We start from the raw sequence: 24,091 nt of genomic DNA, 5'->3' as shown, positions 1-24,091 counted from the left end.
ATAATTAGTTCTCATTTTCTTTAGTAATTATTCCATTTTGATATACGTATGTATTTTATTTAAATTGATATGTAACACGTATGGTAAACAGTAATTCAACATTCATCAAATGATATTCTGCCACAACATATCAAATTACAGCTATGGCATTATTATGAGATAATTAAGATCGGACAACAATATACCAATAAGAAATATCCCAGCACCACTCAGTGTGAGAGTCATCTCCTTATTACCAGCAATCCATACTGAATCATCATTTTAGGACCGAGAGGTATAGAATTGCGACACCACCTCATATACCTGTTAGTTTCTAAGCTGATAGCCTTTTCAATGTGCAGCTGTCCTGGACGCCCTGCTGCCAGTGCAGAATGGTGTTTGTGTTTCACAGGAATGCAATGAACCCCTCTGCACTTCTCACTTATATAGGCTCTGTTGCAGCTTGTTGTGATGCTGCTGTTTGGGTGTGCTTCTCTTCAGGGTCTGATATTCCTGTTCTTTTCCACAGTCTTGTGCCCTCTATATAAGAACATAAGAACATAAGAACATAAGAAAGTTTACAAACGAGAGGAGGCCATTCGGCCCATCTTGCTCGTTTGGTTGTTAGTAGCTTATTGATCCCAGAATCTCATCAAGCAGCTTCTTGAAGGATCCCAGGGTGTCACCTTCAACAACATTACTGGGGAGTTGGTTCCAGACCCCCACAATTCTCTGTGTAAAAAAGTGCCTCCTATTTTCTGTTCTGAATGCCCCTTTATCTAATCTCCATTTATGACCCCTGGTCCTTTTTTCTTTTTTCAAGTCAGAGAAGTCCCCCGGGTTGACATTGACTATACCTTTTAGGATTTTGAATGTTTGAATCAGATCGCCGCGTAGTCTTCTTTGTTCAAGACTGAATAGATTCAATTCTTTTAGCCTGTCTGCATACGACATGCCTTTTAAACCCGGGATAATTCTGGTCGCTCTTCTTTGCACTCTTTCTAGAGCAGCAATATCCTTTTTGTAACGAGGTGACCAGATCTGAACACAATATTCTAGGTGAGGTCTTATATGCTCAGCATCTTGCTGGCTTCTCTCCAGCTTTCCTCTCACCTGAATGTGAACATATGGTTTAGCACATATGGTACCTCGCACCCAAGCTGCTTATAAAGCGTTAATAACACATGCATTTCCCATTGCCAATGAAGAGCTTTGTGGAAAACGACATTATCATTCTTTTAGCCTCACTAAAGGACCCACAGACAGTTTCAATCAGACATCTGCAGAACAAACTAAGAAAATATAATTGAGTCTATAATGCATGAGACACAATTTGAATACATTACCAGAAAGCTGCACTTGTGAATATTACAATGATGCTGCATACAATATTAAAATGATGCTGAATACAATATTAAAATGATGCTGAATACAATATTAAAATGATGCTGAATACAATATTAAAATGATGCAGAATGTAATATTAAAATGATGCTGAATACAATATTAAAATGATGCAGAATATAATATTAAAATGATACTGAATACAATATTAAAATGATGCTGAATACAATATTAAAAAGATGCTGAATACAATATTAGAATGATGCAGAATATAATATTAAAATGATGCTGAATACAATATTAAAATGATGCAGAATATAATATTAAAATGATGCTGAATACAATATTAAAATGATGCTGAATACAATATTAAAATGATGCTGAATACAATATTAAAATGATGCAGACTATCATATTAAAATGATGCTGAATACAATATTAAAATGATGCTGAATACAATATTAAAATGATGCAGAATATAATATTAAAATGATGCTGAATACAATATTAAAATGATGCTGAATACAATATTAAAATGATGCAGAATATAATATTAAAATGATGCTGAATACAATATTAAAATGATGCTGAATACAATATTAAAATGATGCTGGATACAATATTAAAATGATGCTCAATACAATATTAAAATGATGCTGGATACAATATTAAAATGATGCTGAATACAATATTAAAATGATGCTGAATACAATATTAAAATGATGCAGACTATCATATTAAAATGATGCTGAATACAATATTAAAATGATGCTGAATACAATATTAAAATGATGCTGAATACAATATTAAAATGATGCTGAATACAATATTAAAATGATGCAGAATATAATATTAAAATGATGCTGAATACAATATTAAAATGATGCTGAATACAATATTAAAATGATGCTGGATACAATATTAAAATGATGCTCAATACAATATTAAAATGATGCTGGATACCATATTAAAATGATGCTGAATACAATATTAAAATGATGCTGAATACAATATTAAAATGATGCTGAATACAATATTAAAATGATGCTGGATACAATATTAAAATGATGCTGGATACAATATTAAAATGATGCTGAATATAATATTAAAATGATGCTGAATGCAATATTAAAATGATGCTGAATACAATATTAAAATGATGCCACATACAATTCACTCTCACAGTGTTTTAATGTACCTTCACTCTCACAGTGTTTAATGTAGCTTCACTCTCAGTGTTTAATGTAGCTTCATTCTGTGTTTAATGTAACTTTATTGTCAGTGTTTAATGTAGCTTCACTCAGTGTTTTAATGTAGCTTCACTCTCAGTGTTTTAATGTAGCTTCACTCTCAGTGTTTTAACGTAGCTTCACTCTCACAAGCTGCTGTGTCCCCCTTGCAAGGCATTCAGATCAAGAGGATTGTCTACAAAACAGATTTGCATATCCCATTACAATGTAAATGAAAACAGCTTGCTGAATACACCTTTAAGAGTTTGTAAAAAGCATTCTATTGAAGAACTAATTGAACCATCCTTTCCTTTGTCTGTCATGCTGCTACAATGAATCGATGGCATTGTTTCATTGGAAACAGAGAGGCTGCTCTCATTTCTTTACCGTCTCATTTGTTGAGCTGCACCTCTCATTGGTTCAGTATTTCCTTTTACACTGAGTACCGGGCTCTATTGCATGTGTCCAGATGAACAGATACCAAAAGCACCTGCATCATTTGACAAATCAGCAAGCTCAATATATCCTGGACTGAGCTGGAACTGGACTTGTCCTTCCTTGCTCTTCTATAGTGTGTGTGTGTGAGCTCTGTGCACAGACACATCCTGTTTCTATGGGTTTGCTCGTGTGAATGTGTGTGAGCTCTGTGCACAGACACATCCTGTTTCTGTGGGTTTGCTCGTGTGGATGTGTGTGAGCTCTGTGCACAGACACATCCTGTTTCTATGGGTTTACTCGTGTGGATGTGTGTGAGCTCTGTGCACAGACACATCCTGTTTCTATGGGTTTACTCGTGTGGATGTGTGTGAGCTCTGTGCACAGACACATCCTGTTTCTATGGGTTTACTCGTGTGGATGTGTGTGAGCTCTGTGCACAGACACATCCTGTTTCTATGGGTTTACTCGTTTGGATGTGTGTGAGCTCTGTGCACAGACACATCCTGTTTCTATGGGTTTACTCGTGTGGATGTGTGTGAGCTCTGTGCACAGACACATCCTGTTTCTGTGGGTTTGCTCGTGTGGATGTGTGTGAGCTCTGTGCACAGACACATCCTGTTTCTGTGGGTTTGCTCGTGTGGATGTGTGTGAGCTCTGTGCACAGACACATCCTGTTTCTGTGGGTTTGCTCGTGTGGATGTGTGTGAGCTCTGTGCACAGACACATCCTGTTTCTATGGGTTTACTCGTGTGGATGTGTGTGAGCTCTGTGCACAGACACATCCTGTTTCTGTGGGTTTGCTCGTGTGGATGTGTGTGAGCTCTGTGCACAGACACATCCTGTTTCTATGGGTTTACTCGTGTGGATGTGTGTGAGCTCTGTGCACAGACACATCCTGTTTCTATGGGTTTACTCGTGTGGATGTGTGTGAGCTCTGTGCACAGACACATCCTGTTTCTATGGGTTTACTCGTGTGGATGTGTGTGAGCTCTGTGCACAGACACATCCTGTTTCTATGGGTTTACTCGTGTGGATGTGTGTGAGCTCTGTGCACAGACACATCCTGTTTCTATGGGTTTACTCGTGTGGATGTGTGTGAGCTCTGTGCACAGACACATCCTGTTTCTGTGGGTTTGCTCGTGTGGATGTGTGTGAGCTCTGTGCACAGACACATCCTGTTTCTATGGGTTTACTCGTGTGGATGTGTGTGAGCTCTGTGCACAGACACATCCTGTTTCTATGGGTTTACTCGTGTGGATGTGTGTGAGCTCTGTGCACAGACACATCCTGTTTCTATGGGTTTACTCGTGTGGATGTGTGTGAGCTCTGTGCACAGACACATCCTGTTTCTGTGGGTTTGCTCGTGTGGATGTGTGTGAGCTCTGTGCACAGACACATCCTGTTTCTATGGGTTTACTCGTGTGGATGTGTGTGAGCTCTGTGCACAGACACATCCTGTTTCTATGGGTTTACTCGTGTGGATGTGTGTGAGCTCTGTGCACAGACACATCCTGTTTCTATGGGTTTACTCGTGTGGATGTGTGTGAGCTCTGTGCACAGACACATCCTGTTTCTGTGGGTTTGCTCGTGTGGATGTGTTTCTATGAAAGCTTATGAGGCTTATAACTCCAGAACGCCTTGTGTTTCCCCAGATTAACTGTGGTCTCTTATGGTATACAATACCATTTAAGATATATTGTATTTCATATTCTAAATTCAAGTTGTTATTTTAGGAGGCAGACTAGGAACAATGTTCTTAAAAATGGAAAAATATATATATATTCTTCTTCTTGCCCTAGTTTGTCATTAGCTCCTATGAATATCTGTCATCAATCTCATTACAAATCCAACTACATAGATTCCAGGCTTGTTGTGCCCTGTTCTGATATTGAAGTACACATCACTGACAGAACAAGAATGCCTGTTCATTCAGTGCAGGGTTAGAAAGCTAACCCTAGTCAAAGAACAACCCAACATTAAATAACACATGTAAGTCAATGCCATGTGCTTCTGGCTGAATTACTATCCCTTCAGTGTAAAAAGACTTCTGATTGCTAAGCATATCTGAGTCCTTTAGGCTCTTGGTTACCTTTTCTTAGCTTCATGAATTCAATAAACCCGCACAACACACCATACTCTTCTGAACCCTAGAAATCTGCAGTACATTAACATCCTATAATTATCACAGCTGCTGCGCTATCATCTAATTACAATCATTATTTTGTGATACAGTTGAATAGGAAAAACAAAAATGATAAAGCCCCTTTCACGCCAAACATCAGTCTCTGCTGGAGTGAGGGACAGGACTGAATGACAGGGAGGGGTTGAGGTGACATGCAGAGCTGTCAGTGGACGCTCTCATGTCTCTGCTTGAGGGACAGGACTGAATGACAGGGAGGGGTTGAGGTGACATGCAGAGCTGTCAGTGGAAGCTCTCACGTCTCTGCTGGAGTGAGTGACAGGACTGAATGACAGGGAGGGGTTGAGGTGACATGCAGAGCTGTCAGTGGAAGCTCTCACTTCTCTGCTGGAGTGAGGGACAGGACTGAATGACAGGGAGGGGTTGAGGTGACATGCAGAGCTGTCAGTGGACACTCATGTCTCTGCTTGAGGGACAGGACTGAATGACAGGGAGGGGTTGAGGTGACATGCAGAGCTGTCAGTGGAAGCTCTCACGTCTCTGCTGGAGTGAGGGACAGGACTGAATGACAGGGAGGGGTTGAGGTGACATGCAGAGCTGTCAGTGGACACTCATGTCTCTGCTTGAGGGACAGGACTGAATGACAGGGAGGGGTTGAGGTGACATGCAGAGCTGTCAGTGGAAGCTTTTATGGCAACTGTACCATTGTTCCTCTCCTCACTCGTATACTGAAGTACAGAACAAAGTACAAGAGAAACATGTGCACAGCTTTTAGCAGATGAACTGCTGTAAAGGCGCTTTCCATTTAGTGGGAGACTGCATTGCAATGTGGTAGGCTTGTGGAAGAGCAGTTAACCCTGTGGTACAGTCCATGTTAACCTTATACTCTCTGTCCAGACCGAGCATCCAATCTGTGAAGCCATTTCCTAAAGATTCCAAACGACAGGAAGAAAAAGGAAAGGCTCCATCAGAACAACAGGGAGGAGACGCAAAGAAGCAGAAGAGGAGAAGAAAGAAGAGGGAGCAGAAAGCGTGCCAGGATCCTTCAGACAGCGAGGAGACAGATGTCAGTAAACATGACCCAGGGAGTGCCTCAAGGGATGAAGCTTTGACAGGTAACACTGGGGTTTCAGTGCTGCAGTCCCTGATGGAGACATGGCTGTATTCATGAGACATGGCTGTATTCATGAGACATGGCTATATTCATGAGACATGGTTGTATTCATGAGACATTAGAGATACTATATTGCAGAATGAATACAGCCCACAGTCTGTACAGCATACCGGAACTTATACTTTAGGTTCAATAAATATTGTTCATTTGTGTTAACAGTTCATAAAAATTAACTAATTTATGAACTATTAGAAAAAGCTATAGTGAGATACAATGGGGTCTTCTTAAATAAACACAACCCTGTTTCAATGATATGAATGGCTCTGAGTGTTTAATCCCTAAGCAGGGTTCTGATGGCTGCTGAACATGTTTAGCAGAGTCTTTTTGATTTTGTTTATAAATAGGTTGCAGTATATTGACACAGCATGAAGGTGGTTTGTTCACGGGGTAGTAAGCTCGTTGTTCATAGTTAGTAAAGTGCCCTTTAAAATAACGTGTTCCCCTTGTCTCTGTTGTCAACATCTCCACTCCGGCTTCTTCACTTTGCTTGTCCTTCACTCCTATGGCCTCCAGACCCTCCGTTCCCCAGTGTCTATACTTACACTACACATCCCTTCCAGGGAAGCATTGTGGGCTGCCTGCTTTAATTGTCTACCTCCTCTGTTTGTACCAGTTAGCTTTATCTTCAGTCAGAGCAGCGAGAAATGCCAAACCATTTTGGTGATTTTATTTTCAGTCGTATCATCTTTGAGTTCTCCTTCCCTTTGAAGGCTCATCATTATTAGAATGCCTTTATCATTACTCACCAGAACACTTCCCTCTGCTGCTAGTGACTTAACTGGCAAATAAACCATTACCCTTCATCTTCTGATATTTTGATAGTTTCTGTGTAAAACATGTGGAAGATGTCACTTTACCTAGGAATAGCTGTGAGATACAGCGCTGTGGTCGTCGTGCTGGAAGTTTTGCTTGCTCATATTCCATTCCTGTTTATGGGACGTCACACACGGTAATAAAGACACTTGACCCCCACCATTCCTTTGGGAGGTGAAAGGCAAGGCAGCGTTCCCTGGGTCAGGCCTGCTTGCACACTTCTTTGCTCATCCTCTGCTGCATCTGTTTGATTTGACAGAGGAAAAATCCGACTGGGACTGTGACGGAGAGAGGGCCGGCACGCCTCCTCGCACCTCCAGAGCAGTTTCATGTGTTCCGCAGTCTGAACCTCACTCCAGGACCGGCTCCCCGCGATCTGACACACTGTCCACCCCTCTGTCCTCAAGGCATTCCGAGGTGCCGACAGCTCCATCAGCAAAACCAGCCTCTTCAGTACGGAGTGGCAATTCTGCAGAGAGGATCAGGAAACTGGAGGACTGGGCTGAAGAGCTGGAGCAGGCCCTCGCTCAGCACAGGGAACAACAAGAGGTGAGTCCCGCTGTGTGTGAGTCAATGTGTGTGTGTGTCAGTGTGTGTGTGTGTGTCAGTTCCGCTGCGTGTGTCTGTGTGTCAGTGTGTGTGTGTGTGTGTCAGTTCCACTATGCTCATTGTAATGCTCTGTGCCCACAGTACACCAATACGGCATTGCAACCAGCATGAACTGGATATACCAAATCAAAGCCTTTCCCTTTGCAAACCCTCCCAAGCTGTGCAATGACAGCTTCTTGACAGAGTTCATGGGATGATAATGTGTGTATTGGGTGACATGATCATCACAGCAATGTGGACTCTATAGGTATCATATTCAGAGAAAGAGCAGGGATATAACATGGGACCTGTTCACTCTTCATTTACAAACATGTGCCTCGTAATTAATGACATGACAATGGAATTGTCTTGATTTCTCAATAGCTCATTCAAAAGCATGTAAAAGATCTGGTGAACTGGAAGATTCATGAAGATGCAGATATATTAGACAGCCAGAAACAATTAGCCCAACAGCAGCAGGAGCTTCTAGAACGACTCACAAAGCAGAGACCTCTTACAAGCAACAGCGCAAACAGGAGACATGATGAGAGAGGTAAGGAATGCATTCAAATACACACAATCCAGCAAGCAAACACGCCTCTACAAGAAACAGCACCCTTTCAAATACACACAATCCAGCAAGCAAACACGCCTCTACAAGAAACAGCACCCTTTCAAATACACACAATCCAGCAAGCAAACACACCTCTACAAGAAACAGCACCCTTTCAAATACACACAATCCAGCAAGCAAACACACCTCTACAAGAAACAGCACCCTTTCAAATACACACAATCCAGCAAGCAAACACACCTCTACAAGAAACAGCACCCTTTCAAATACACACAATCCAGCAAGCAAACATGCCTCTACAAGAAACAGCACCCTTTCAAATACACACAATCCAGCAAGCAAACACACCTCTACAAGAAACAGCACCCTTTCAAATACACACAATCCAGCAAGCAAACATGCCTCTACAAGAAACAGCACCCTTTCAAATACACACAATCCAGCAAGCAAACACACCTCTACAAGAAACAGCACCCTTTCAAATACACACAATCCAGCAAGCAAACACACCTCTACAAGAAACAGCACCCTTTCAAATACACACAATCCAGCAAGCAAACATGCCTCTACAAGAAACAGCACCCTTTCAAATACACACAATCCAGCAAGCAAACACGCCTCTACAAGAAACAGCACCCTTTCAAATACACACAATCCAGCAAGCAAACATGCCTCTACAAGAAACAGCACCCTTTCAAATACACACAATCCAGCAAGCAAACACGCCTCTACAAGAAACAGCACCCTTTCAAATACACACAATCCAGCAAGCAAACACACCTCTACAAGAAACAGCACCCTTTCAAATACACACAATCCAGCAAGCAAACACACCTCTACAAGAAACAGCACCCTTTCAAATACACACAATCCAGCAAGCAAACACGCCTCTACAAGAAACAGCACCCTTTCAAATACACACAATCCAGCAAGCAAACACACCTCTACAAGAAACAGCACCCTTTCAAATACACACAATCCAGCAAGCAAACACACCTCTACAAGAAACAGCACCCTTTCAAATACACACAATCCAGCAAGCAAACACGCCTCTACAAGAAACAGCACCCTTTCAAATACACACAATCCAGCAAGCAAACACACCTCTACAAGAAACAGCACCCTTTCAAATACACACAATCCAGCAAGCAAACATGCCTCTACAAGAAACAGCACCCTTTCAAATACACACAATCCAGCAAGCAAACACACCTCTACAAGAAACAGCACCCTTTCAAATACACACAATCCAGCAAGCAAACACGCCTCTACAAGAAACAGCACCCTTTCAAATACACACAATCCAGCAAGCAAACATGCCTCTACAAGAAACAGCACCCTTTCAAATACACACAATCCAGCAAGCAAACACACCTCTACAAGAAACAGCACCCTTTCAAATACACACAATCCAGCAAGCAAACACGCCTCTACAAGAAACAGCACCCTTTCAAATACACACAATCCAGCAAGCAAACACACCTCTACAAGAAACAGCACCCTTTCAAATACACACAATCCAGCAAGCAAACACGCCTCCACAAGAAACAGCACCCTTTCAAATACACACAATCCAGCAAGCAAACACGCCTCTACAAGAAACAGCACCCTTTCAAATACACACAATCCAGCAAGCAAACACGCCTCTACAAGAAACAGCACCCTTTCAAATACACACAATCCAGCAAGCAAACACGCCTCTACAAGAAACAGCACCCTTTCAAATACACACAATCCAGCAAGCAAACATGCCTCTACAAGAAACAGCACCCTTTCAAATACACACAATCCAGCAAGCAAACACACCTCTACAAGAAACAGCACCCTTTCAAATACACACAATCCAGCAAGCAAACACACCTGTACAAGAAACAGCACCCTTTCAAATACACACAATCCAGCAAGCAAAACAAATTGCTAGGCAATAGTTGTTTGTTGTTGTTTGTCTGACACTGAAAGAGAGACACTTGTCCAGACTTGTTTCAGTAATGCTAAGAGAGCTAATCAGCCATCAGAATTTAATTGGAATGCATATGAATGGAGTTATACCACTTTAGCTTTTCCAGTTATTTTAAATCTTATACAGATAACTTCAATACTCTTTTGAAACTCTTCCAATGGAATATTTATGAATTTGCAGCCAATTTATCTGATTTTTATGACACAACATTTTCTTACCCCTCATTAGCATGACAACCTTTACACAAAGTTAATTTCTGTCAAATTGAAATAAAATGTGGATACAAAAAGATTAACAGCGAGAGACTAGTAAGAATGCTGTCCAGGTTTGAACACAGGTTATTTCTCAGTGTATTCATGACCGCTGCAGCTAACAAATGGGACAATTGCGTTTCAGTTTCTGATTTGTACTGTGTGTGTTTCTGTCACTTTGTACTGCGTGCTGCACATGCTAATATGAAGTGTGCTGCTCAAGGAAGCTTGCATTCGCCACACTTCAGTAAACCTGGCTTTCGGACAATGATTTTTTGAACAGTGTAAAATGTATTTTGCAATCACTGTTTTAAAAAGTGGAATAATAAAATAGGAACAAGTAAATGTTTTTCTTATGAAGCTCCCGTTTTGCGTATCGGTTTGTCAAGGTTCCTCAGGCGATTTGTATGGAAGCGTGACTAAATCCTGTATTAACCCTGAGTGCATGCCAGTTTGATTATGTTATGACATTTAATAGAGAAAAGTGTAAGGTACTGCACGCAGGCAATACAAATGTGCATTATAAATATCATATGGGAGATTGAAGAAAGAATCTATGAAAAAGACCTAGGAGTTTATGCAGAGAATTGTGAGGGTCTGGAACCAACTCCCCAGCAATGTTGTTGAAGCTGACACCCTGGGATCCTTCAAGAAGCTGCTTGATGAGATTCTGGGATCAATAAGCTACTAATAACCAAATGAGCAAGATGGGCTGATGGGAAAATGGGAATGGCCTTCTCTCGTTTGTAAACTTTCTTATGTTCTTATGTCTGCATACATATTTGCGCAGTTTCACGTGTTTATATATATATATATATATATATATATATATATATATATATATATATATATATATTGTATAGAGTATGCTGTGGATATTGGGGTTTGTAGAATAAATATATGCTTGATAAAGGAAAAGTCTTGAACAGGAATACATCACGCAGACTGACATACATTTTATGAAGCCGCTAGTATTGTAGGCTTTTAACAAGATTGTAATTCAGAGTGTCGTTCTGTCAGGGAAGCACAATTAGTTCCCCATTGAGAGTGATGGAGAGGGGAATGAATGGTTGCAGGGATGAAGGAAAGCAAGCTTGATTGAGCTTCTCTCGAGTGCTTTAAGCAGATTGTTGGCTTGTCTGTTTTCTCATTGTGTTTAGAGCAGTACAGTATGGCATGTATTTTTAAGATACAATTAAAATGAAAGAAAAGAAAGATGACAGAAGCTTCTTTGTTGATCTGCCTTTCATGAAATGTTTTATTTGATAATATACATTTTTTTAAGGTCTTTTTTTCAGGCATGCAAGGGCTTGAGAGATGAACATATGATTTCCAATATTTCATACCTGGGCCAAGTTTCTCTTACGAGTCCTGTAATGTTTAATTTAGAAGAGTAAACGATAATTCAGGGACACTTGGGACATCGCTGTTAAATAATTTGCTCTAGCCTTTAGATGCTTGTCTACAGAGGGTCCTAATTGATCCCTGTGCATCCGTACTGTAGGGGTGGAAACATGGTGATATGCAGAGAAGGAGGTTTCTACTTTCTGTATCACTTTCAATCAGACCAATTGACACCACATTACTGACAGTCCTGCTGCAAAGACAGCTTTGACAAGATCTTGAACAGGATATTCCATTCAGTATATTGTCTCTGCAGGATATTGCATTCAGCCTCCTGTCTGCAGGATATTGCATTCACCCTCCTGTCTGCAGGATATTGCATTCAGTCTCCTGTCTGCAGGATATTGCACGCAGTCTCCTGTCCCTGTGACAAGCTCATTAGACTCTTGTGTTAGTAAGGTCTCTGACATTTGTAATGCCAAACTGCAAGTTACTGAACCAATTTGTGTATTTTGCATAACCCATGCTACACAAAGGAAAGCTAATTTGCATATTTTGCATAACCCATGCTACACAAAGGAAAGCTCATTTGCATATTTTGCATAACCCATGCTACACAAAGGAAAGCTCATTTGCGTATTTTGCATAACCCATGTTACACAAAGGAAAGCTAATTTGCACGCCAAAAAAAACCCAGTGTTTTGCGGTTCTGAGAAATCTTCTCAAAGCTTGTTGAGACTGATTGGTGGTTGAGTCTGACATTGTGCTTGTGTTCTGAGAAATCTTCTCTCAAAGCTTGTTGAGACTGTGGTGGTTGAGTCTGACGTTGCATTTGCTGTTCTGTTAAATCTTCTCTCAAAGCTTGTTGAGACTGATTGGTGGTTGAGTCTGACATTGCGTTTGCTGTTCTGTTAAATCTTCTCTCAAAGCTTGTTGAGACTGATTGGTGGTTGAGTCTGACATTGCGTTTGCTGTTCTGTTAAATCTTCTCTCAAAGCTTGTTGAGACTGATTGGTGGTTGAGTCTGACATTGCGTTTGCTGTTCTGTTAAATCTTCTCTCAAAGCTTGTTGAGACTGATTGGTGGTTGAGTCTGACATTGCGTTTGCTGTTCTGTTAAATCTTCTCTCAAAGCTTGTTGAGACTGATTGGTGGTTGAGTCTGACATTGCGTTTGCTGTTCTGTTAAATCTTCTCTCAACGGCAGCTGGGATGCCACTTTCATTTAGCTTCCGAATGGCATCAAAAGATTAGCAGAAATCTCATTGCAGCTGCTAATCCCAAGATAAGTGAGGCTGTGGAGTCGGGGCTTATTTGTCCACACTTCCAAATACAAACACTCCCAAGAGCTCTGTGAATGAGCAGTGATGAGGAAAACAAGAGACAAGCAGGATTGAAGCTGTGTGTACGGGATGTACAGCAGGATTGAAGCTGTGTGTACTGGATGTACAGCAGGATTGAAGTTTAGTGTACGGGATGTACAGCAGGATTGAAGCTCAGTGTACGGGATGTACAGCAGGATTGAAGCTGTGTGTACTGGATGTACAGCAGGATTGAAGCTGTGTGTACTGGATGTACAGCAGGATTGAAGCTGTGTGTATTGGATGTACAGCAGGATTGAAGCTGTGTGTACTGGATGTACAGCAGGATTGAAGCTGTGTGTACTGGATGTACAGCAGGATTGAAGCTCAGTGTACAGGATGTACAGCAGGATTGAAGCTCAGTGTATGGGATGTACAGCAGGATTGAAGCTGTGTGTACTGGATGTACAGCAGGATTGAAGCTGTGTGTACTGGATGTTCAGCAGGATTGAAGCTGTGTGTACTGGATGTACAGCAGGATTGAAGCTGTGTGTACGGGATGTACAGCAGGATTGAAGCTGTGTGTACGGGATGTACAGCAGGATTGAAGCTGTGTGTACGGGATGTACAGCAGGATTGAAGCTGTGTGTACGGGATGTACAGCAGGATTGAAGCTGTGTGTACTGGATGTACAGCAGGATTGAAGCTGTGTGTACTGGATGTACAGCAGGATTGAAGCTGTGTGTACTGGATGTACAGCAGGATTGAAGCTGTGTGTACTGGATGTACAGCAGGATTGAAGCTGTGTGTACTGGATGTACAAACATGTAGAAACAACTCTTAAAAACTGATTTAAAAATAACCCTTAGTCATACCTTTTATTGGCGTTTATTTAGCTGAAATACAGTCTTTTATTGTGTCTGGGAATGTCTGTAGTTATCTGCTGAGCAGGTGTGGCTGTTGAATTCCTGTAATGACGGGTGAGGCACACATGGCTGGATAAACACTGAATCTACTTCTTTATAGCTTTCAAACAGCAGTGCGTCTGCCCTATGATAAATCAGCTGTGAATTCTGTGTAAAACCCTAAATCATGATGTGTGTGTGTATGGTCAGCACCCTGAGCCTCGTGCTTCCAGTGGGGAACATGCTTTGACAGGCCCCTGCACTTCTGCAAAGATGTTGCCCTAGTGACCACAGCAACATAAAGGAGCACCTCCATTCAGGGTTTTACCATTACAATCACAGTTCTTTGGTTTGGTAACTTGAAAGTGTTTTTGTATTTTCCGGGGTAGTAAAAACATGCTAGTGATGATTTGGAGTAAAGAGAGCACATATGAAATAATTCACACATTAAACAGAGTTAAATGAACTGGGCCCAGAGTGATGTTTCAGTCTGATAGATAATTCAAGGGCCAGGTATAAAAGTGACTTACTGTATTCCACATTTTCAAAAGATGTCAAGTCAATTCTAATTTGGAAGTTGAATGTGTAAAGTTGAGGGAACACAAAGCCACTTTCTCATGAACAGTGGCTTGAAACCTGGTTCCAGGAGACCTAGTTTGAGGCAGCCTTGCTGTATCAAACCCCAAGTCTAACCTGGTGTGCCATGCAGGGGCCTGAAACCTCGTCTCCTGAAACCAAGTTCCAAGCCACAAAGTGGCTTCGTGTTCCCTCAGCTTTAGACCTGTGTGAGTCTTCTTTCTTAAGGATAGCTATAAGGATAACAGCACCATAATGAAAGTTTAATCCCAGGGTAAGCACTGATTTCAAAGAATGGATGTTTTGTTTACTTTGTTTTCCACAGTATTACATTCATGTCCTTTGCAGCAAGATGAGTTGTATTCACACAAATCACTAAGGAGAACTAAAACTCTCAAGTAAAAATACAATTTTACTTGAAATGTTATTTGAAATTGATTTTCCAATAATGTATTCTTATGACCTAATATTTTGTGTGCAGAATGAGATTTTGACCATCCTGAGACATCAACAGCAGACATAAGGAGGCTGTGTGGTCCAGTGGTTAAAGAAAAGGGCTTGTAACCAGGAGGTCCCCGGTTCAAATCCCACCTCAGCCACTGACTCCATTGTGTGACCCTGAGCAAATCACTTAACCTCCTTGTGCTCCGTCTTTCGGGTGAGATGTAATTGTAAGTGACTCTGCAGCTGATGCGTAGTTCACACACCCTAGTCTCTGTAAGTTGCCTTGGATAAAGGCATCTGCTAAATAAACAGCAGAATGAACACTGCTTTAGTTTCACCACAGTGAGAAGAATCCAGTACAGTAAAGTGTTAAATGAACAGCCTTGGTTTTGACGCGCATGTCTGCTTCTTCTAGTCCGTGGTTGTAGTTGTAGCTGATGAGCGGAGCTGCCCACCTGGGTGTGTGTACCATTGTGTATCATGCACTTTAAGGCTCTATAGTCAGTACATGCTTTTTGCCCTGATCCAAGAAAAGGAATTAGGGGGCTCAGCTGAGAGATAAATTTTAATCTGTGATTAGCTACGCTGGGCTGCTGATTGGTGAACGGATCACCAGGTCTCTCTGGGCTGGGCTGGCGCTGACAGTGAATCAGTAGAAGTACCACTCTTAGTTCTGTTTCTCCAATATTAGCTTATTTGAATTTGTAATACCATTTGAATCTACTGTTAACAAGATTTATACTTAAAACTGCATGGTGTGATTGGGTTTTTTTAATCACTTTCATTGGCAAGGTATCAAAGCAGCTGTAAAATAAAGCATCTAGTTACAGTGTCTGCAGTAAGACACCTGACATGTATTGCCACAAGTCACTTGGAATGTATTAATTCCAGTATTCCCCACACTGTTCCAGATCCAGATCATGAAATATTTATATGACTTCATCTTTAAAACAAGCATGTTCTGTATAGAAATACAAATCTCAGATCATGAAATATTTACAGGACTTCATCTTTAAAACAAGCATCTTCTGTATAGAAATACAAATCTCAGATCGTGAAATATTTACAGGACTTCATCTTTAAAACAAGCATGTTCTATATAAATAAATAAATACTGCCATTACACAGTTTCACCTGGCAGCCTTCTCAGTGATCAAGGAAACTATGCTGAGTACTTGAATTAGCAAGTGGCCTGTGTATTACATGGTCAGAAATAACTGCAACCTATTGCATGGCAGAGCTGTGTGTGTGTGTGTGTGTGTGTGTGTGTGTATAAAGCAGCGGGGCCTCACTGAAATGTATTAGGAGGAAACAGAAGATCTTGAAGATTAGAAGCCCACACGTCTGTTATTCAGTCAGTGAGATGCATCACTCACCATGTATCTTGCATGAATACCTGCAAGGATTCTCATTATCAGACTGGAAACCGGATTTTCTGAGAATGCTTTGATGAGCTCCCAGTAGGCTGGCATATACAGTCCTTATGATTTAATTAAGCTCAGGACTGATCCTTCTCTCATCATAGATCTGCTTGGCTTGTTCACCAGTTACACAAGACGCTCTGTGCCAGACATGATGAGCATTAAGGACCTTCTGGCACCTCTGCCCCGATGTGGGGGTTTTGATCAGAACACAGTGTGCATGAGGGACAGCAAGCATGTGCACATTTCAGTGGAATTGTACAGAGGACAAGAATAACACAAAGCTTATGTGCTCAATCAGCCTCGGGTATCCTATCCAGAAATAGGAGCAGACAGCTCATTTAGAATGGGACATTGATGCCATTTTAAAAGAACATACCCAAATTAGGCAAGTGTTGCTGAAATAGTTTGCATAATAGCGTTACGTGTTTTGAGTTACGGATGAAAACAGAAGTACCTGCATACTCCCGACAGACTGAAGTTCACATCCAGCAGATGCAGGCGTCGGCATAAACAAGTGAAACAGCTTAAAGGATGAGAATGAGAAGCAGCCCGCCTGCTTCAGATGGACCAGACCGCTTAAAAACACATGAATGCAATATTACAGTATAAAAACATGGTTAACCATGGTCACTTTTCTATGAATGGAGATTGCCTGTGATTAAAACAGAAGAGAAATCACATAATCCACAATATATAATATACTAATGAAGCACATTTACCAGCAGTGTTCTTTATTATTCTACATTTATTAAATTACGAGTTGTTTTACAGCAACAGTCCAGAGTTAAACAGTTCAAAACTGTGAAGCTTCAGAAGATTTCTCAATTACTTTATCAGGTCTTGACATGTTTCCATGGAAACACGGTTTAAGTCAGGACAAGGAATTCCTATTGTATTAGAAAGTCAGCAATACATTATTTATATAACTTTTTTTTTTTTTTATGGAAAGGTGTGAGTACCTTTGAGGATATTCCCGAGTATGTAAAGAATGCCAGACAGAGCCTCCCTAAACTGACTCCAGGAGAGAAGCTGCTTGCCCGCTGGTCACTAGATGGATGGTATTGCCCAGGTGGGTTTTACAGAAGGTGCAGCTTGTATTGATGGAACTGAAGCAGCAGGGGTCTATTCATTGGATCAGAATGTTTTAACAGATCTGTTGTTTAAATCATTAAAGGAATGAGACTTTGAGAACATCTCTTGTATCTGAGTCTCTTACACAAGTAAGTAAGTACAGTAAGTACAGTGTAAGTACAGTCCAAACTCAGTAACACTTTACATGGTGTCTCTAATTACTGTGTAATTACATAGTAGTTATTTAGTAAATACATGTGTACTTGCACATAATTGCAGCGTTATTATTCATAGTTACAATGTACTTAACGTGTGATATATGTAAGTACACAATTGTATCAGATAAGGGTTAGGGTTAGATCAAGCTTCACTGTGGATATTTCAATGAGTTCAGTGAGATTCTTTTAGGTGCTGTTGTTCACTCCTGTGGCGACCAGAGCTACTTCGTGCAAAACAACGAGGGAGAGCTTGAGAGAATATGGAGAGAGGACCTTATCACAGACGCTGACGATGCTGAAAACATAATACAGGTAAACCTGTGGAGCTGTATAGTGAAGATACTGGATAGTATAGTATCTTTGACAGCACACATATTAGCTGTGTGCTGTCAAAACAGACACATTACAGATAGCAACGTCACCAACATGCAGTTTCACCAAACAATGCTTGTTATTACCATGAGAAGACTAAGAGACACAAAAACAGCTGGGGGCCCTAATTCTGGAGAACAGTGGAACAGTGGTCTTCAATACTAGATATCAATGTTGTAGGTGGCAGTGGTCTTCAATACTAGATATCAGTATTGTAAGTGACAGTGGTCTTCAATACTAGATATCAATATTGTAAGTGACAGTGGTCTTCAATACTAGATATCAATATTGTAGGTAACAGTTCAATACTAGATAACAATACTGTACGTGACAGTTCAATACTAGATATCAGTATTGTAAGTGACAGTGGTCTTCAATACTAGATATCAATATTGTAAGTGACAGTGGTCTTCAATACTAGATATCAATATTGTAAGTGACAGTTCAATACTAGATATCAATATTGTAAGTGACAGTGGTCTTCAATACTAGATATCAATATTGTAAGTGACAGTGGTCTTCAATACTAGATATCAATATTGTAAGTGACAGTTCAATACTAGATATCAGTATTGTAAGTGACAGTGGTCTTCAATACTAGATATCAGTATTGTAAGTGACAGTGGTCTTCAATACTAGATATCAATATTGTAAGTGACAGTGGTCTTCAATACTAGATATCAATATTGTAGGTAACAGTTCAATACTAGATAACAATACTGTAGGTGACAGTTCAATACTAGATATCAGTATTGTAAGTGACAGTGGTCTTCAATACTAGATATCAGTATTGTAAGTGACAGTGGTCTTCAATACTAGATATCAATATTGTAAGTGACAGTGGTCTTCAATACTAGATATCAATATTGTAGGTAACAGTTCAATACTAGATATCAATACTGTAGGTGACAGTTCAATACTAGATATCAGTATTGTAAGTAACCCTGGTATTCAGTACTGTATATCAATGCATCCCCAAGAGAGGAGATTGTATGTTGTTGTGCTCTGTTCTGATTATAGTACCACTGGCCCAGGTCATGGTTGCCAGCTATAATCAGATCCAGCCTGGTCTTGCCTATTTTCACATGCTTTGTATTTTCACAGGTGGGGGACCCTGTCATTGGCCTGCACCCTCTGTATCCACACAGCTATTGCCCTGGAGCGGTCCTTCAGGTCATGCTGGACATGAAGCTAGAGGTGCGTAATCACTGTGTTTAGTATGTCTTGTACCAGTAAAATTAACATTCATTCTCCTGCTACTACCTGCAAATAAAGTAACATATTACGATTAAACACAAAAATCATTCTCAACACATAGTAAAACATTTAATACAATTAGAATAGCACTGAGGATATTAAGATATGGACCGGATCTTGGAGTAGAATTAGCACTGAGGATATTAAGATATGGACCGGGTCTTGGAGTAGAATTATCACTGAGGATATTAAGATATGGAGTAGAATTGAATGTGTTTTGTATGACTTTAAACCCATCCCTTTTTTTTTCACGTAGGTGAGATATTACGATGGGACTGAAGCTCTGGTGCCCAGGGACCAGGCCTATTTGATTTCCACCCAGAAGTTTGAACGAGACGTTGCCTATCTGCTAGAATGTGAAGCACGATGGGTGGGACAGCCAGTAGTAGCAAGAGATGACGGAAGTGGAGCGTATCACCTGGGTAGAGACATGCTTCACACTGTACAGCAACACACTGCAAACACATGCATGCTATTAAAATAATAATAATAATAATAATAATAATAATAATAATAATAATAATAATAATAATAATAATAATAATAATAATATCCTTACACCACCGGGCAATAGTCTCCCTCTGTCATGTGATTGGTTCACATCACTGTCAGTCCCACCCCTTTTCAAAGGAAACGCCCTCCACCTCCACTCCTAACAACAACATAAAATGGCTGAATGAAAAAACTGCTGAACGGCGATTCTGTGACTTAACAGAAAATGAATTACAAAACATACTACAAAACAAAAAAAAAACTTGCGGTATGAACTTCAGAAACATTTTCTGTTATTTATTTATGTTATTTAGTTATTTACTTATGCTGGATCAGCTATATTTAAAAAAAAATACTGTAAAGCCATAAATATTTGTGACCAAAGTATTTGGCGAATCACACCCATAAAACCTATTTTGCTCCAGAAACATGAGCACTTTCATTACAGCTGTGACTCCCTGCCACTCAGTCCTGCCCTCGCTCAACACACATGAGCACTTTCATTACAGCTGGGACTCCCTACCACTCAGTCCTGCCCTCGCTCAACACACATGAGCACTTTCATTACAGCTGTAACTCCCTACCACTCAGTCCTGCCCTCGCTCAACACACATGAGCACTTTCATTACAGCTGTAACTCCCTACCACTCAGTCCTGCCCTCGCTCAACACACATGAGCACTTTCATTACAGCTGGGACTCCCTGCCACTCAGTCCTGCCCTTGTTCAACACACATGAGCACTTTCATTACAGCTGTGACTCCCTGCCACTCAGTCCTGCCCTCGCTCAACACACATGAGCACTTTCATTACAGCTGGGACTCCCTACCACTCAGTCCTGCCCTCGCTCAACACACATGAGCACTTTCATTACAGCTGTGACTCCCTACCACTCAGTCCTGCCCTCGCTCAACACACATGAGCACTTTCATTACAGCTGGGACTCCCAGATGGAATAAGACTGCTGAGCTAAGTAACCCCACCGATTCATTCCTTGTCTTTGCTTCAATCTCAGGTGAGGTCCATGAGCGAGTTGGTGATGGAAAGCACTATGTGATCCTGTGGGCGGACGGCTCCACCGCAGTGCAAAGTGCTGCTTTTATCTTTGGAAGGTTTACTCGCTCTCGTACCTTGACGCTGGGGGACCGTGTTCTAGCACTAGCAGAGCCCGCCTCCCTCACTTACCTGCCTGGGGTTATCTGTGGGTTCAATGGGACACAGCTGGTTGTTACCTTCTGCAATGGAAAAAGGTATGACGCTAACGTTTGGATTTGGATTTATTTTGTGCTGGGTTTGAATATTTTAATACTGGGGGGTTATCTTTACCTGTTATAAGAGTAACATGCAGTCTGTTCCTGTCTCACGTCTGTATTTGATATCGCCAAAGCCAACACATCAATTGAGAGAGAGGTTTCCTTACTAAGAATGTAATTACTGTACTTTTTTACCAATGTGATTGTTAGTTTGAAAATAAAAACCTTGAGTTTGTAACATGTGCAGTGTTCAGGGCCAGGTCTTTACTCACAGGCATCTAAAACACAACTGCAGCTCTGGTGAAACGGTTTGCATCACCTACAATGAGGATTGAGACATCATCAAGCAAAAACACTACACGAACATAATATAGATCTTATATTTAACATCATGCAAGCCAAGAAACTGAAAAATGATATCACAAAACTCTTCCGGAAGCCATTACAGTAGTACAGTATTTCATGTTAGATTTAGAAATTCACTTTTTTTTTTTTTTAATTGGTCAGTTTTTCGTAAAGTATATGGAAAACCACAAAGCGGTATGCAATACATAATGTTAAGGTAACATTATTCAGCAGGTTTCATGCGACTTCATGAAGCAGCATGAGTTCATTGTACAGGGTGATGCAAAGCTTTTGTGCAGAGCTGTAATGAGCAGTGCTTGATGAGCCAGTGATAGTCACTGCTGCTTTGTGTCTTTCCAGCAGCCAGCATGTGGAGCCCCAGCACTGCTTCTGGCTCTCGGGGGACCAGTTTAACGAGGCAGTGCAAATGTATAACAAGAAGCATGCGGAGCATGAAGACGAGGGCAAGGAGACTGATGAAGCTGAAGTGTCAGGGTCTGATGACTCTGTAGTGACCAGCAGTGCTTCAAGTCGTTAATCACATAATGTGTTTCCAGCTTGCTTAACAAACAGCATCGCTGGAAGCCAGTGCTGCTGCCTTGTGTCTCTTCCAGTGCAGATCTGCTGCCAATCCAGGTCATTGTTTATTTGCACCATCAGAGATTGGAAGAGCCACCAGTGCGAATCACAGCGAGAGCTGTCGAACGAAAAACACCCGTTGCTTTTACAAAACCAGAATTAAACTAATGCATTGTTTCATTAAAAGACTCTTAAGAACTGAGTAAAGCGCTTTGAGGAGAGGCCCTACCTGAATATTGTACTTTATATTCACGGCTTGTCCTTTCCCGAGTGGTTTAACCACACATTAGGCATGACATCTTTCTCATGCATATTCAGGCAGTGAGCTTTGCGTGTATATAGGGCGATGGAACTGGTGCTGGAATAACGCTTAGCATTTAGCGTCTTATCAGTAATCATTATAGATCTAATCTATAATCTAAAAAAAAAGATTTTCATTTAATTTGAAAAGGGTGAAATACAGACTTTGTTTGACAGACGCTTCAGTGTAATCAAAGAGCAGTACGTATGAAACGCAGGCATTGCAATTGAAAATGACGTTTTTCCAGGGGTCTGTTTAGCTGGTAAGTTCAAAGTCTACTATTTTTACAAACAGATAAAGAGACATTCTTGTATGTTATTATTATTTATTTCTTAGCAGACGCCCTTATCCAGGGCGACTTACAATTGTTACAAGATATCACATTATACATTATTTCACATTATACAGATATCACATTATTTTTACATACAATTACCCATTTATACAGTTGGGTTTTTTTTTTACTGGAGCAATCTAGGTAAAGTACCTTGCTCAAGGGTACAACAGCAGTGTCCCCCACTGGGGATTGAACCCACAACCCTCCGGTCAAGAGTCCAGAGCCCTAACCACTACTCCACACTGCTGTAGTTTAACCTCGACATAATCATTGGGGTGGACGGCTGCTGCAGTTTGAATTCTGTGAAATTTCAATTCCTCAGTTGTATGTTTTACATGCTTTTATCTGATGATTTAAAGTACAGAAGGGAAATTAAAAACATTAATTAGTGGATTTCTGCCAGTTTCCAATTAAAGAGAAACTGCAATTATAATGCAATTACTATTGCATTATAACTTGTGTAATCGAATACATACTATTGCATTATAACTTGTGTAATCGAATACATACTATTGCATTATAACTTGTGTAATCGAATACATACTATTGCATTATAACTTGTGTAATCTAATACATACTATTGCATTATGACTTGTGTAATCGAATACATACTATTGCATCATAACTTGTGTAATCGAATACATACTATTGCATTATGACTTGTGTAATCGAATACATACTATTGCATTATAACTTGTGTAATCTAATACATACTATTGCATCATAACTTGTGTAATCTAATACATACTATTTATTGCATTATAATTTGTGTAATCAAATACATACTATTGCATTATAATTTGTGTAATCGAATACATACTATTGCATTATAACTTGTGTAATCGAATACATACTATTGCATTATAACTTGTGTAATCTAATACATACTATTGCATCATAACTTGTGTAATCTAATACATACTATTACATTATGATTGTTCTACAGTGTTATTTAAGATGATTGTAGCTAAACAATAATAATTGAATGATCTTACCTGTCATGCGCCTGCATTCACTAGCAGCTCTCAAATACCATTCTGAAGAAAGCACGCTGTCACAAGCATGTATTTTCAATTTCAAACAGGGCGTCTGCTACTGCGCTAGGTTAAAGGAAGTTCTCAGTTTTGATGAAAGCACGCTGTCACAAGCATGTATTTTCAATTTCAAACAGGGCGTCTGCTACTGTGCTAGGTTAAAGGAAGTTCTCAGTTTGCTTGCCTTGTCTTCCAGGAAATATGTTACACTTCTACTTCCTAGGTCATTTCACCTCAACAGTGTTCAGGGTCAATTGTTTTACTGGCTGCCAAGCATGTCAGTCACGTGGAGAAACAGCTGGTTGGTTACTGACAGGAAGGGGGAGTTTCACTCTCCATGTGAAATGATGA

General features: G+C 40.5%; 1 protein-coding gene across 3 annotated transcripts in view; it reads left to right on the top strand.

The window, feature by feature from the left end:
- LOC117406833 (von Willebrand factor A domain-containing protein 3B-like) overlaps positions 1–23,638 on the top strand; it is an 86,272-nt gene extending 62,634 nt beyond the window's left edge. For 2 of the 3 annotated variants that reach the window (XM_059029493.1, XM_059029491.1), the window contains 9 exons: positions 6,028–6,245; positions 7,377–7,666; positions 8,090–8,258; positions 17,432–17,551; positions 17,962–18,083; positions 19,248–19,340; positions 19,657–19,822; positions 20,907–21,141; positions 21,850–23,638. In XM_059029493.1, coding sequence (XP_058885476.1) covers positions 6,028–6,245; positions 7,377–7,666; positions 8,090–8,258; positions 17,432–17,551; positions 17,962–18,083; positions 19,248–19,340; positions 19,657–19,822; positions 20,907–21,141; positions 21,850–22,027 — 1,591 coding nt within the window. In that variant the 3' untranslated portion in view covers positions 22,028–23,638. The remainder of the gene's footprint in view (positions 1–6,027; positions 6,246–7,376; positions 7,667–8,089; positions 8,259–17,431; positions 17,552–17,961; positions 18,084–19,247; positions 19,341–19,656; positions 19,823–20,906; positions 21,142–21,849) is intronic. The other variant, XM_059029492.1, reaches the window with a different exon arrangement.
- The last annotated feature ends 453 nt before the right edge of the window (positions 23,639–24,091 follow it).

The sequence above is a fragment of the Acipenser ruthenus genome, chromosome 8 (genome assembly GCF_902713425.1).
Source record: "Acipenser ruthenus chromosome 8, fAciRut3.2 maternal haplotype, whole genome shotgun sequence".
In the NCBI taxonomy this organism is placed as follows: Eukaryota; Metazoa; Chordata; class Actinopteri; order Acipenseriformes; family Acipenseridae; genus Acipenser; species Acipenser ruthenus.
Note: the sequence above shows the minus strand (reverse complement) of the source record. Positions and strands in the feature narration are given on the sequence as shown.